This window comes from Hemitrygon akajei, chromosome 4 (assembly GCF_048418815.1).
Source record: "Hemitrygon akajei chromosome 4, sHemAka1.3, whole genome shotgun sequence".
Classification (NCBI taxonomy): Eukaryota; Metazoa; Chordata; class Chondrichthyes; order Myliobatiformes; family Dasyatidae; genus Hemitrygon; species Hemitrygon akajei.
Window position 1 is genome coordinate 193396658 of NC_133127.1, and position 16345 is coordinate 193413002.

At 45.6% G+C, this 16345-nt stretch overlaps 1 protein-coding gene across 1 annotated transcript; it reads right to left on the reverse strand.

Moving 5' to 3' along the window:
- Positions 1-3481: 3481 nt before the first annotated feature.
- On the reverse strand, positions 3482-15235 carry LOC140727065 (serpin H1-like). The gene is given in 7 exon segments (XM_073044290.1): positions 3482-6528; positions 7359-7591; positions 8532-8630; positions 10637-10694; positions 10696-11027; positions 11030-11247; positions 14941-15235. Coding segments are annotated over 6 exon segments (1215 nt in total). The 5' UTR covers positions 11220-11247; positions 14941-15235; the 3' UTR covers positions 3482-6225.
- Between the last annotated feature and the right edge of the window lie 1110 nt (positions 15236-16345).

Here is a 16345-nt window from a genome sequence, read left to right on the forward strand (position 1 = left end):
AATGGTGAGAAGTTTAAAGGGAACATGAGAGGAATCTTCTTCCCTCAGAGGGTGGTGAGAGTGTGGAATGAGCTGCCAGCACAAATGGTGCATGCAAGCTCGATTTTAACATCTAAAAGTTTGGGTTGGTACATGGATGGCAGGGATATGGAGGGCCATGGTCCAGGTGCTGGTCGATGGGAGTGGGTAGTTCAAATGGCTTGGCATGTACTAGATGTGCTGAATGGCCTGCTTCTGGGCTGTACTCTTCCATGACTCTATTCAGGAATGTGGGATTGATGGACCTTCAACCCATCTAGTCCATGCCAAACTGCTATTCTGCTGACAACTGGACTATAGCCAAGAACAAAGAGCACAACAGCACAGTACAGGCCCTTCAGTCGACGAAGTTGTGCTGTCTTTTTAACCTACTCTACACTATCATCCCTTTGGAATTAATCAATAGTATCTGGTTACATGTACTGTATGTACTTTGATAATAAATTTTCTTTGAACTTGCACTCTAAGGTAACCCTCCTACCCCTCTCATACACATACCTATCCAAACTTCAATCGAACCCGCATCCAGCACTTCCGCTGGCTGCTCGTTCCACACTCTCAGTGAAGGAGAACCTCTTGCATTACCATGGAATGGTCTCACATGCATTTTTATTTTTTCCGCTAGTGTCATTTTACACTCCTCTCTTCTCTCTTCACTGCCTTGTGCAATTTGTGTGTAATTTATACTGTGTCCCATCTGTATCTGTGATGTTGTTGCAGGCAAGTTTTTTATTAGCAACAGAATGCTGGGGGTCAGGCAGCACCTATGGAGAGGAATAAACAGTCGATGTTTTGGGTTGAGACCCTTCTTCAGGACTGGCAAGGATGGGGGGGGGGTGAGAAGAGAGACGCCAGAATAGAAAAAGTGTGTGTGTGGGGGGGGGGGGGGGGGGAAGAGAGGATAGCTAGAAGGTGATAGGTGAAGCCAGGTGGGTTTGAAAGATAAAGGGCTGGAGAGGAAGGAATCTGATAGGAGAGGAGAGTGGACCACAGGAAAAACTGAATGGGGGATGTGATAGGCAGGTGATGAGGTAAGAGGCCAGAGTGGGGGAATTGAAGAGGGGAGCAGGAGGGATTTTTTTTACCAGGAGAAATCAATATTCATACCATCAAGTTGGAGGCTACCCAGATGGAATATAAGGTGTTGCTCCTCCAACCTGAGGGTGGCCTCATCATTTTACCTGTTCCTCACCCTCCCTGTGCGTGTGACAAACCAGGCATCCTGATTTGAAGTTATCCAGACTAATTACAGTTTTAATAGGCTTACAGTGAGACTTCATCCACATTTGTTTGAACAATACTGAGTGCTACAGCGCAGAAACAAGCTCTTCAGCCCACTTAGTCCATGATGAACTGTTCTTCTGCATGTGTGTGCGTATGTTCATCTGCAGACTGCTCAGTTCTGCTTGTTCTCGCCAAAAATACTTACAGGACATGTCACTCAGGGGCTGAGGCTATATCGGTCCTTCTGGTATTCAGCTGATTTGCTATCATCTATGTGTCTTGTGCTGTGTATAATTGTTGGTGTTGTTTTGCACCTTGGCCCCAGAGGAACGTTGTTTCATTTGGCTGTGTTCATGGATATTCATATATGGTTGAATTACAATTAAACTTGAACCCACATCCACTGACAGCTGTTCCATGCTCTCACCTCCAGATGAGCGAAGAATTTATTTATTTAGAGGCAGCGCAGAACAGGCTCTTCTAGCCCACTGAGCTACTCTGCCCAGCAACCCACAGATTTATTGATCTTGATCTTTTCAATGATTTCAAGTTCCCTGGCCCCGATCATCATATTTTCACAATGGATGTCCAGTCCTTAATACACCTCCGTCCCCACCAGGAAAGCCTCAAAGCCCTCTACTTCTTTCTGGACACCAAACCTAACCAGTTACTGTCCACCACCATTCTTCTCCATCTTTGCCTCCAACTTCCACCCTGCATTCAAATTTACCTGGTCCATTTCTGACACCTCCCTCCCCTTTCTCGATTTCTATCTCCAGAAAAAGTTTATCTACTGATTCTCACAGCTATCTGGACTATACCTTGTCCCACCGCACCCTGCTACTTGTAAAAATGCCATTCCCTTTCAATTCCTCTGTCTTTGCTGTATCTCCTCAGTATGAGGCTTCTCATTGCAGAACAAAGGAAATGTTCTCTTTCTACAAAGAAAGGGGCTTCCCTTCCTTTCACAACCAATGCTGCTCTCTTCCATTTCATGTATGTCTGCCCTCACCCCATCCTCCCACCACCCCTTTCGGGATAGGGTTCCTCTTGTCCTCATCTACCACCCCACCAGCCTTCGTGTCTCTGTAACTTTTGCCATCTCCAACAGGGTCCCAGTGTGGCTTCCTGCATATCGGAGAGACCTGATGTTGATTAGGAGACGGCTTTACTGAGCACCTGCGCTCCATCTGCCAGAAACAAGAGGATCTGCCAGTGGCCACCCATTTTAATTCCACTTCCCATATGCCAGTTCATGGCCTCCTGTACTGCCACGATGAGGCCACAATCAGGCTGGAGGAGTAAAACCTTTAAATTCCATTTGGATAGCCGCCAACCTGATGGCATGAACATCAATTTCTCAAACTACCAGTAATGCCCCGCCCCCACCATTCCCCATTCCAATTTCCTCTCATCTCCTTCTCCGCCCATCATCTCCTTCTGGTGGTCCTTCCCTTCCTTCCATGACCTTCTGTCTTCTACCAAATACCCCCTTCTCCATCTCTTACACCAATCCTAGCTCTTCACCCCTTCCCTCCCCTCTCAATTTCACCCATCACCTACTACCTTGTATGTCTTCCTACACCCCCCCCCCCCCACCAACTTCCAACTCTGACTTCTCATCTTTTTCTCCAGTTCTAACAAAGGCTCTCTGTCTGAAACATTGACTGTTTACTCTTTTCTATAGGTGCTGAGTTCCTTCAGCATTTTGTGTGTTGCTTGGATTTCCAGCATCTGCAGATTTTCTCGTTTGCCACAGATTTATTATTGATACAACATGGAGCAGGCCCTGTACCACCCAGCAATCCCCTGATTTAATCTTGGGACAATTTACAATGACCAAACTCCTTCCAGGCAGCAGCGGGTATTGAAACTGGGTTGCCTGTACTGTAAAGCATTGTGCTAACTGCTACGCCACCCCAATTAAAGTGACCTATTAACCAGTATGTCTTTGGAGTATGGAGCACCTGGAGGAAACACACATGCCCATGGGAAGAACATACAAGCTTTCTTAAGAGTTGAATTCCCAACTCTGGTGCCCCAAGCTAACTGCTAAAATTTTTAATAATTTCAGCATTTAAAATTATGCGTGTGACTCTACATTGGAAACAAATTCATTTCCCACATCTAGGGTTTCCACCATAGAGAATATGAAGGTTTCCCTCAAATCAATCTTTGCAACAACTCACTAAAGAAAAACAAGACTAAGACAGCCACGTATGTTCACATTTTTTTTAATTGTAAAACAAAACCAAATGTGGTTTTCAGATATGGCAACGATCCAGCACCACAGATGACACTGTGTGGGCCATGAGGTATTGCAACATGAGTACATCTGTTGTCATTCAATAGGATACTCAGCAAAAGAACAGTCACAATTTCCCACCCCAACACTCCACTCCATCATTCACTGCTCCCAATGCAAACAGTTTTGATTGTCTGAGAAACAGAGGGGTTGCATTAAGAAAAACAGCTGATATACAAAAAACAGCCTCATTTTCCTCCCCCCCCCCCCAAAAAAAAAGACTTGGAAACAAACTGTCAATTGGCCAGCAGGGTGAAAAGGTTGTAATGGACCTCAAGGTTTAAGAAACAACCAGACCCTGGAAACACACAGCAGGCCAAGCAGCCTGTGATAAAGAGGAAAACCAGTTTACATTTTGGCTTCAGGCCTTCATTGAAACATTAACCGACCCAGTGAGTGCTTCTAGCCCTTCCAAATCTTTATCCACCACCCCTACCCTCCTACATTTGCAGTTTGTTTTTAATCTTGAGAAATGTGTTACCATCAAATCCACCCAAAGCCGAGAAGGCTGTTGGTACCTGATTGCTTTAAGCCAACTAGAAACTAATGTGTCTCACCACAGGCCACAATCTGGCAAAGCGATCTTAGTCACTGATCTTCTTCAGGGATTGCCGCTGGGACGTTATTAGACAGGTCCCCCAATACACACAGTAGGTCTTTTCTCCTCTGCCCTACTGGAGAACAGCTCCAGCATTCTTAGCACACATATAAAACACTGAAGGAGCTCAGAAGGTCAGGCAACATCTATGGAAGGAAACAAACAGTCTGATATCAGGCCTGATGGAGGGCCTCGACCTGAACCATTGACTGCTTGTTTCCCTTCATGGATATTGCCTGACTTCCAGAGTTCCTCCAGTGTTACTTCAAATTTTCAGCATCTGCAGAACCTCTTGTGCCTCCAACATTTAAAAACAGGCTTATTGAGGTCCATAAATCATGGGCAGAATTACAACTTTACAGTAAAATAATTCATTTGGAACCTCAAAGGCAGAGCACAAGGCACAACTTGGGAATAACCGAGGTATCCAAAGGGAAGTCAGATGCAGAGGAAGCGGTTCAATGAAACAGGAGTGGGGAAAAAAAATTTAATTGGTCTGATTTACAAGCGATACCAATTTTTTTTATTTTTTTTTATTTAGTGCAGCAGTCCCCAATCTTCTTTATACCAGTGAACTTTACCATTAACCACAGACCCTCATTGGGAACCCCTGAATTTCAGTGAAACTTTGTCACATCATTTCAACCCCAACAGCAATTGATCAATTGCTCATAATTCACACAGTTCTTTAGAGTAAAATGCCCACAAGAAAATGAATTTCAAGGTAGTATTTGATGACATGCACACTTCGATATTAAATTTACTTTGACCTTTACTGTCAGGCATTTGTCCTGAAACGTCAAAATGGTTCAAGATCTCAGTGACGTCCACTGCACGTGACAAAGAACACGAGGCCCCTAGCTCTACCCAATCATTGGAGTGCCTTCCATAAGATTGATATCAAAATGATTTCAAATCAACCTTTTCCATAAGTTGATACATTTTGCAAAAATCAGTAAACAAAGTGAGGGATGCAAGCCTTGTCCTGTGAGTGTACACTCTGTGGCCACTTTATTAGATGCAGGAGTGGAACCCAGTGCGGTCTTCTAGCTCTGTAGCCCATCCACTTCAAGGTTCAACATGTGAGTTCAGAGATGTTCTTCTGCAACCACTGTTGTAACGTGTGGTTATTTTGAGTTACTGTTAGCTTGAACCGGTCTGGTCATTCTCCTCTGACCTGTCTCATTAAAAAGTTGTTTTACCCACAGAACTGCCACTCAATGGATTTTTTTTTTTGCTTTTCGCACCATTCTCCATGAACTCTTTAGAGACTGTTGTGCATGAAAATCTCAGGAGTTCAGCAGTTTCTGTGAAACTCAGTCACTTAGATCACATTTCTTCCCTATTCTGATGTTTGAGCTGAACAACAAATGAACCTCTTGACCATATCGGCATGCTTTTATGCAATGTGTTGATGCCCCAAGATTAGCCAATTAGATATTTGTATTAACAAGGTGTACCTAATAATGTGGCCACTGAGTGTAGGCCTTGTTCAGACTCTCCCGTGCAGGTAAATCTCACTGAAATGGACAAAGGCTTTTGTGGAGCAGAGGGAAGAAAGGAAGACATGGTTATGTTGAGAGGGTGGGATTGAAAAGACCAAGAGGAGAGCACCATGAAGCATTGGTTGAGCCAAATGCTTCAGTGCAATGCTACACAAATCAGCCCTACTTGTTAGGATTACACACTGGTGGAGTTAGCCCTACATATTCTGTCTACAGGTGCAATGGATTGGCCCATTGTGTGGAGCCAGAAGAATCCATTGCTCATGATTGAAACTTGGTCAATCGTGGTACCACCAAGACAGAGCACCAGTTGCTCTTGGTTGAAATCCACCCAACATTGAGGAAAGTGGGGTGTTGAAGGAGGATAGTGGGATTCTTTACCTGGCAAGGGCTAGGGTGGGGGTTTAAACAGGGCATCATTCTCAAAAAGATCAACTGTTTACTCCCAAGACAGCATGTCAAACCACTTACACAGAAGAACTAACATTTCTTTTTCTTTAAAAAAAAAAGGCATGTTGCATTTTGGCCCCACGTACACCAAAACTGCCCAGAGGCTACAATTCGTCATGCATTTTGCGGCCATCTGGTCTCACTAGCCGCCCAATGAAGAGGAACGAACCAGTGTTTTTGTCCTTAACCAGAAAGATGAAGGGGTGGTCAGCGTAGAAAACCTCTGGGTTTTTCAGCTCCTCACGGCTATAGATGAAGGCATCGTACGGGTCGCCTTCAGTGGCCCATTCCCAAGCGGTGCCATGGACAACACTGGACAGGTACAGATCCTTCTTGCCCGAGATTTTGGACAAGTCCGCTTTGTTCTTGTCTACAGCGGTGGTCAAACCAATGCTGCCCAGGTACTTCTATATTCAAAGTGAAAACAAAATTCAACAGGTCATGACTAGAAAAACAAAAACACAAGATACTTAGCAAGTCAGGCAGCAACCATGGGGAGAGAAACAGAGAAACAAGAAATTTCATGACATGTCAGTGATATTAAACCCAATTCTGACAGCTAATATTTTTAAAAAATGCTCGACAGAAGGATTAGTATTAAGCTGTTGAAATCGAACCCACATCCACCACTTCCGTTAGCAGCTTGTGAGTGAAGGGTCGGAGGATTAAATTATCCACTGTTCTGTTAGTTGGTTTGCACCTCATTGAGAAAGGGAACATGAGGGCTAGGGACTTGGGGCCAGACCGAAGCAGTGGGGCCCAGGCCTGAGAGTGAAAAACGAATTGACCTTTTGCCAACTTAAGTGCCAAGCCACATTAAAAAGATTAATGCCAAGGGCAAAGGATGAACCAGTGTTCAGCTCAATACTCTGAGGTTTACTCACCTCAGTGCTGAAGTGGCTCCGTGGCTGTGGCCTGTAGCCATCGGGCTCCTGGACCAGCTTCACTCACCTCACCACTGAACTGGCTCTATGGCCGTGGACTCACTTTCAGGGACTATAGTTTATGGCCAGTGTATATTTACTTTTTAAAAAAATCATTTGCATAACTTGTTCTCCCCCCCCCTCCCCAAACACACACACACACACAGTCTTTGCTGTGTTTTTTTTTAAATGGGTTCTATCGTGTTTCTTTGTTTTGTGGCTGCCTGCAAGACGACAAATCTCAAGTTTGTATACAGTAGACATATTTCCTTAATAAATGTACTTTGAACTTTGAAACCCAGGCCTCTCCATACCTGGAGCTGATGGCTGACCCCATAGGTACCCTTTGGCAAGGAGATGGCCACTGCCCGTTTCTTTAGCTTGCTGATCCAAGTGTTGATCTGTTCCTTGGTCAGCAGCTTCTCGATTCTGTCCAGGGATTGCAGTTGGAAGGGCATGATGAAGATCACACTGGAAAGTGAATGCGACAGCTCCATCTCCAGCACAAACACTTGATTCGCTTCATCCATGTAGAAGTTGTACAAGCCTAAAGTGCAGAGACCCAAAGATAAAACACTACTCAAAACATCAAGAAAGGAGATTATGTGCAACACACACAACATGCTGGAGGAACTCAGCAAGACGGGCAGCATCTACAGAGGAGAATGAACAGTCAACTCTTCAGACTCCTTTCGAGGACTGGAAAAGAGGGAGGAAGAAGCCAGAATAAGGAGGGGGGTGGAGAAGGCGTACAAGCTGTCAGGTGATGGGTGAGACCAAGTGAGGGGAAGTGGAAGGATGAAATAAGAAGCTGGTAGATGATAGGTGGAAAGGCTAAAGGGCTGAAGTAAGAATCTGATAGAGGACAATGGAGGTGTTGCTCCTTCTACCAGAGAGTGGCCTCATCGTGGCAGTAGAGGAGGCCATGGACCAACATGTCAGAACTGGAATGGGAAGTGGAATTAAAATGGGTGACCACTGGGGAAAACCCACCTATAGAAGTGGACAGAGACAAGGTGAATAATGCTGCGGTTCCCTAATCTACGTGGGGTCTTACCAATGTAGAGGAGGTCTCACCGAGAGCACTGGGTAGCAACGTGACGGAATGAGAATGTGAAGTAGAATTACATAGGGTGGCCACCAGGAAAGCTGTGTCTTGAGGTGAATAAATTGGATTTAGTAACATTTTGGGCTTCCTTCAGTCCACATGCATGGACATCTGTGCGATGTGTTCTGGACTTCCCTATGAATCGCCTGGTGAGCATTCAGCGCAACCAAACCAAATAATAATTCACCAATCAGAAAAGCTTTGGCCCATTTCACTAAAGAAAACCCCAAACTTCTCCAAAGCAGCCACCCAAAAGCAGACAATATGCCATCTCACTACAAGGACAGTGCCTCCCGCAGGACAGCACCTCATCAGCACTGGCCCTGGGAAACCCCATCTGAACTTGGCCCTGGGACCTTCAGGAGAACATCAAACCTACCGGTGCGGTGCATCATGCTGATCGCAACTGTTTCCGAGCGGGTGACCATGAAGCTCCGTTGGTCCACCATCTTGTGGTGGAATTTCTCATTCCAGTGAGCTGCAGTTAAGAAGAGAATACAGTCAATCCTTTTCCAAGTTATCAATGATCGGCAGAGAGATGGACCTCATTGTGGTCCTTTACCATAGGACATAGGAGCAGAATTACACCATTCAGCCTATTCAATCTGTTCCACAATTCCATCATGGCTGATTTATTATCCCTCTCAACCCCTTACCTGTCTTCTCATTGTAACCTTTGACACCCCATCAACCTATCAACCTCTGCTTTAAATATACCCAATGACTTGCCTCCCACAGCCACCTGTGGCAATGAATTCCACAGATTCATATTCCTCTGGCTGAAGAACACCATGTTGTTTTTCTTTTTACCACTTTGATATACCCATATGTGGCAGGATCTGCTGCGATTGCATGCAGGTCACAGAGAAACGGCTTCACCGGCAACAGACAAAAAGTCAGGTAACATCTATGGAGTGGAATAAACTGTCAAAGGTTTCAGGCTGAGACCCTTCATCACGACTGAATGCCAAATGTTTATTCCTCTCTATAGTTGCTGCCTGACCTGCTGAGTTCCTTTAGTATTTCGTGTGTGCTCCAGAATTGCAGAATCTCTTCTCTTTATAACTCACTGGCAGAAGGATTGGTCACCAGAGGTCAAGGTTTCTGGCCAAAGATTCAGGAAGTAAAAATATTCACCACCAATACATTATGAATTGTGATCAGGGAATCTCCCAAAAAGCTGTGGATTAAAACCTACTGCAGACTTGCATCACTATTTGGGAGGGTAAAAGTTTACCATACACTAGGGAAACAATGCCAGGCCAATTGGAAAACTCTTACGGATGGATTTAACCATCAGGAACAGTTAATGTTGTACAACCATTAGACTCCTAAACAAGCACAGATAGCTTCGCACACCTCAAATCGGAACCTCAACTTATCGACTCATTTTCAAGGACTCTACAACTCATAAAACATTACAGCACAGTACAGACCATTCAGCCCACAATCTTGTGCTGACATTTAAACCTATTCCAAGATCAATCTAACCCTTCCCTCCTACATAGCTCTGCATTTTTCTTTCATCAACATTTCTATCTGAGAATCTCTAATGTTTCTGCTTCTACCACCACCCATACCTACCTCTGAGATACCCCCTATACTTCCCTCCAGAAGAAAATTATGCTCCTTATTAGCCAGTTCTGCCCTGTTCTCAGTATTATTTATTTACTTTTAAATAATTACTAGTTTGATTTGTCCTCTTAACTAGAATATAAAAGCAAGGATGCAATGCTGAGGCTTTATAAGGCACTAGTGACACCTCGCAGAGTATTGAGCACGATTTTGGGCCCCTTATCTAAGAAAGGATGTGCTGATATTGGAGAAGGTTCAAAGGAGCTTCACCAAAATGATCCTGGGATTTAAAGGTTAGTCATATGAGCAGCGTTTGATGGCTCTGAGCCTGTAATCACTGGAATTCAGAAGCGGTGGGGGGTGGGGGGGGAATCTCATTAAATCCTATCGAATGTTGAAAGGCCTCGATAGAATAGGTGTGGAGTGGATGCTTGCTAAGGTGGAGGAGTCTAAGACCAGAGGACATACCCTCAGAATAGAGGGATGTCATTTAGGACAAAGATGAGGAGGAATTTCTTTAGCCAGAGCTTGGTGAATCTGAGCAATTTGTTTGCCACAGGTGGCTGTGGAGGCCAAGGTCATCGGGTATATTTAAAACAGTGGTTGACAGATTCTTAATTAGTCAGGGCACGAAAGGGATACGGGGAGAAGTCAGAATATTGGGGCTGAGGGGGAAGTGGATCAGCCATGATGAAATGGGGAACAGACTCGATGGGCCAAATGGCCTAATTCTGTTCCTATATCTTATGGTCTTAAACCCTGGACATTGGTTGGTCTTTCTTACATATAGTTTTCAATAATCCAAGTACTTTTTTCCTTTTCCTGTAAATGTCTGCAAGAAATGAATCTCAAGGTAGCTTATGGTAACATACAGCTACTTTGCGTAACATACCAATGGTATGGACTTACGTTTGAAGAACATGGCATTGATGATCATAGCTCCATCGGAACTCTCCAGGTCCTTGGTTGACCTCGGGAAGCTTCCCCTCTGTGGTCTTCGCTGCCCACTCGTTGATGGCCTTCAGGGCGCCCTTCTTATCCCTGAAGTTGACCTTGGCGTGCCCAAAGTTGTAGTGCTTCTTACTTTTCTTCACAAAGTCCTCGACGAATTTCACCGAGGTGGGGCCGTAGAGCTGGCTGCCGATCTTCCAGGTGCCGTTGCGCGCAGTAGAGTTGCTGACATCCGCCAGGAGCTGGGAGACGGTGAGATGGAACTTGTCATCTGGCACCTTGCCCATGTCAAGCAGAGCCTTTGCCTCGGAGGCTGTCGGGTCGGGGCCACCGAGCGACACTGCTCCAGGAGGGAGGCGAGCACAACAGGAGAGAGCAGGATGTTGCTGGTGGCCTCGTCTTTGGCCATGGTGTGGTACAGGTTCAATCCCAGCTTGACACTGGCATCCGCCAGCGTGGCAGTATGCTCACTCTGCTTCTGCTCCGCAGCCGAGACTGCGGCAATCACCAGGCCGAGAGCCAGCATCTTCATCAGCCACATGGTTCCGGTGGTCAGGGACAGAGTAATCCTGAAAAACAAACTGAGCATTTACGATAAAGATTAGCTTTAGATGTCACCTGCACATCAAAACCCTAATGCGTCAAATCAACTCAGCAAGGATTGTGCCGCAAGTTTTGCCATGCTTCCAGCGCCATCATAACTTGCCCACAACTTACTAAACCATACGTTCCTGCCACTAATTTGCACCCCTTCATTGCCACCGGTGTAAGTTTAACAAATAAAAATTAATTTTTATTTGTCACTATGTTGAAATATACAGTGTAATGCATAGTTTTGTGTCAACAATCAATGCAGTCCGAGGATTGTTCTGGAGGCCCACAACTCACTAACCCCAACTCTAACTGCAAGTCTTCAAAATGTGGGAGGAAACCCCATATGGTCACGGAGAGAATGTAGAACATCCTTAAAGACAGTGGTGGGAATTGAACCATCTTTGGTGGTGCTGTAGTGGCACTAACCACTGTGCCACCATTCTGCCCCTAAATGAAACGTTGGGAGAGTCTCTGCCTTCACCATCTATTTAGGGCATCAAGTTGGAGGCCACCTACACAGAATGTGAGCTGTTGCTCCTCCAACCTGTGTGTGGCAATACAGGCGGCCATGACCAACATGTCAGAATGGGAAGGGAAAAATCAAAATGGGTGGCCGCCAGGAAATCCCCCTGTTGTGACGGATGGAGTGAAGCTGCTGGATAAAGTCAACCACTAGTGAAGAAGCTTTATCAGCATTTTACCATCTATCACCTTCCAGCTTCTCAATTTCACCCCTCTCACCTGGATTCCTCTGTCACCTGCCACCTTGTACTTTTCCCCCTTCCACTCCCACCTTCTTTTTCCAACTTTAGCCCACTTCCCTTATTGCAAGGGAGGGGTCACTGCCTAAAACATCCACTGTTTAATTCTCTCTATTGATGCCACCTGACCTGCTGAGTTCTTCCAGTATTTCATATGCGTTGCTCCGGATTTCCAGTATCAGCAGAATCTCCTCCTTTTACTTCTACATTAGGGGTTCTGCAGATTCTAATATCCTTATCCAAGAAAGGATGTGCTGGTATGGAGAAGGTCCAGAAGAGTTTAGAAGAATGGGGGGGGGGGGGGGGGAAATCTCATTGAAACCTATGGAATATTGAAAGATTGAGATCAGGGGTTCCCAACCTTTCTTATGCCATGTACCAATATCATTAAGCAAAGGGTCCATGGTCTCTAAGTTGGGAACCGCTGGCCGAGTTAAGAGTGGATGTGGAGTGACTGCTTCCTTTGTGGGGGGAGTCTAGTATGAGAGGGCACAGCCTCAGAATAGAGGGATGTCCATTCAGAACAAAGATGGGAGGAATTTCTTTAGCCAAAGGGTGGTGAATCTGTGGAATTCATTGCCGCAGATGGCTTTAGAGGCCAAGTTATTTGGTATATTTAAAGTGGAGGTTGACAGATTCTTGGGTATCAAAGGATATGTGGAGAAGGCAAGAGGGATAATAAATCATCCACAATGAAATAGCGGAACCCTCTTCTCACTGCTACCATCAAGTTGAGGTACAGGAACCTGAAGACATACACTGAGCATTTCAGAAGCTGTTTCTGCCCATAAGACACAGGAGTAGAATTAGACCATCTGGCCATCGAGTTTGCTCCGCCATTCAATCATGGCTGATACTTTTTTCTTTTCGTCCTCAACCTCAGTTCCCGGGCTTTTCCCTGTAACCTTTGATGCCATGTCCAATCAAGAACCTATCAATCTCTAAACACAAAGTGCACTGCAGATGCTGTGGTCAAATCAAGACATACAAAAAAGCTGGATGAACTCAGCAGGTCGGGCAGCATCCGTTGAAAGAAGCAGTCAACGTTTTGGGTCGAACCCTTCATCAGGACTAAAGAAGGAGGGGGCAGGGGCCCTTTAAAGAAGGTGGGGGGAGGGTGGAAAACCAATCAGAGGAAAGATCAAGGGGTGGGGGAGGGGAAGCAGGGAGGGGATAGGCAGGAGAGGTGAAGGAGGAATCTAAGGGGAAAGCACTATGGGTAGTAGAAGAAAGCAGAGTCATGAGAGGTGATAGGCAGCTAGAAGAGGAGACAGAGTGAAGGTGGGATGGGGGAAGGGAGAGGGAGGGAATTACCGGAAGTTGGAGAATTTGATGTTCATACCAAGGGGCTGGAGTCTACCCAGACGGTAGATGAGATGTCATTCCTCCAACCAAAGTTTGGCCTCATCATGGCAGTAGAGGAGGCCATGTATGGACATATCCGAATGGGAATGAGAGGGAGAGTTGAAGTGAGTGGCAACCGGGAGATCCTGTCTGTTGTGGCGGACGGAGCGTAGGTGCTCGATGTGAGCGGTCCCCCAATCTGCGTTGGGTTTCGCCGATGTAGAGGAGGCCGCACCGGGAGCACCGGATGCAATAGATTATCCCAACAGACTCACAAGTGAAGTGTTGCCTCACCTGGAAGGACTGTTTGGGGCCCTGAATGGTGGTGAGGGGGGAGGTGTGGAGACAGGTGTAGCACTTACGCTTGCAGGGATAAGTGCCAGGTGGGAGATCTGTGGGGAAGGACGCCAGGCAGTCGCGGAGGGAACGATCCCTGCAAAAAGCAGAGAGGGGTAGAGAGGGAAAGATGTCCATAGTGGTGGGGTCCTGTTGAAGATGGCGGAAGTTGCGGAGGATAATATGCTGGATCCGGAGGCTGGTGGGGTGATAGGTGAGGACAAGGGGGACACAGTCCCTGTTGTGGTGACGGGAGGATGGGCTGAGGGCCGAAGTGCGGGAAGTGGAGGAGATGCGGGTGAGGGCATCATTGATGACGGCAGAAGGGAAACCACGTTTCTTAAAGAAAGAGGACATTTGGGATGTGCTGGAATAGAAAGCCTCATCCTTGGAGCCGATGCGGTGAAGACGGAGGAACCGGGAATAGGGAATAGAATTTTTGCATTTGTCAGACATAACCTTCCACGCACAAATCCATGCTGACTATTCCTAATCAGACCCCGTCTATCCAGATAATTATACCGTATATACCATATCTAAGAATACTTTCCATTAATTTACCTACCACTGACGTCAAACTGACAGGCCTATAATTGTCCTAACAAAGGGTCTCAGCCGGAAATGTCGGCAGTGCTTCTCCCTATAGATGCTGTTTGGCCTGCTGTGTTCCACCAGCATTTTGTGTGTGTTGCTGTACACTACCTCAATATTTTTGTTTGTTCCCTTCTTGCACGACTAATTTATTTTTTACATACGTTGCTTATTGTGATTTAGTTTTTTTAAAATTATGTTTTGCAATGTACTGCTGTCGCAAACCAAATTTTACGATATATGCCGGTGATATTAAAGCTGATTCTGATTCGCTGTCTTTCTGGAGACAATGAACTGAATCAACAAAAGTTTCCTGTCTCCTTCACCTCCGCCAACTCAATGGGCGCCGCCTGTGGAATGTGACGGACTGAGTTACAGCAGTATTCAGTCGCGGCACACAAAGGAAAAAAAATCACTGCCCTGAGCGATCGAGATTCTTTCAGTCGCAGCCTGGTTCGAGTAAGGTGTGGGAGAGCTGAATACATTAGTATTCTTCAAAATTATTCTCCAAATGCACCTTTCTTCAAAAGGTTCAATGTTTGGACGTACACTGCAAATCAAGCTAATCTTTCTTTAGCTGCACACGCCAGAAGTAGTACATGGCCTAACATTGAACGTTTTTCTAAGCGATGTTACCTTTTGTCTCTGCGATTCTGAACTAAAATTAAAGGACAGGGCGACTTTCCCCGATGAAACGGAACAAGTAGCTGGAGCAGTTTTTATTGTCTCAATGGTCCGAGACCGGAGTAATCACACAATCATTTTCGTTTTATAATCCTGCGGTCTTCTTCCGCCGGTCTCTCAAATGTAAATAATTCCCTCAATAGATAATTGGCAGGTCAGCTTTTTTGAAGTATGCTCCTAAACTGTGGAATTCAAAACCTAAAACTGCAAGGGATGCAGACTCATTTGATACCTTTAAACACCAGCTCAAAACCTATTTATTTAATTTTTTAACTAACTTATTTTTATTTTAATGTTGGCACTTTATCCCATTGGAAAGCACTTTGAACTACGTCTTTATGAAAAGTGCTCTATTGATGGATAGAAAATGAAAGATTTTTTTTCGCTCCTCTAACTTTGCAGCTTCGATGAAGTCTCAAATTAAAAAGTATTCGGAGAAACCCACCCAATCAATGCACAAATACCAGGAAAAGAGGAGGGGGCAAGGAATTAGCCAATTGCAGTTGCCAGAGTAGACGCATTCTTCCAGAGGTCTGGAAGTTTCCTTAACCATTTCCCCACCCTATCCCAGTGTCTACCACGTAAGCTGAAATTGCATTAAGGTTTTCAAAGACGATCCAATGAATAAAGAAAAATTAAGTTAAAAGACAAAATCATAACTTTCCAGAAATGAACAGGGTTAGAAGTTTAACTTTGAGAAATAGTTGGTGAAAGTTTGACCGAACTTCTGCAAAGTTCGCGATATACCGGTATCTTCGAGACCCCGTTCTCGACAGTAACAGTTTTTTTTCTGCAATTGATTATTTGAACCTGAAATTCATTCCCATAGAAAAAATTCAGTGATCCACGCTAGGGAGACCCAACAGCCGAAGAGTTTGAAATTGTTCTCCCGCCCCCCTCCCGGGGTACAGCGGCTGCAGGGATCAAGGCTCCCATCTGCAGCGATAAGGAACCACAGTTGCTGGGGTAAGCAACTCCCAGGGTAGAAGGCTGGAATCAGGCGTTGAAATCTGGCTCTCAGCTACTGAGGCCGGGAGTTCCTAGCCGTTGAAATCAAGAATTCCCCGATGCCACAGTAAGTTCTTCATTGCAGGAGTTGGGAATTCTCGGTTGCTGGAGTCAGGAATACTTACCGACAGGAATTTGAGCTCTCAGCTGCTCGAAACAAGACTTCCCCAGTACAGGGACGAGGGCTCTGGGCTGCTGGAGTAAGGGTCTCACCTGTTTTTCTCTGCGCCTCTCGGCTCCTACTCCGACGAAAGATGCCTAAAGAGTGGACCACCTCCTCTCGAACGACAGTGACTTCAAGCGAGAACTGGTAAATGGAGGGCGGATTCCACCCACTGAACTCGACAAG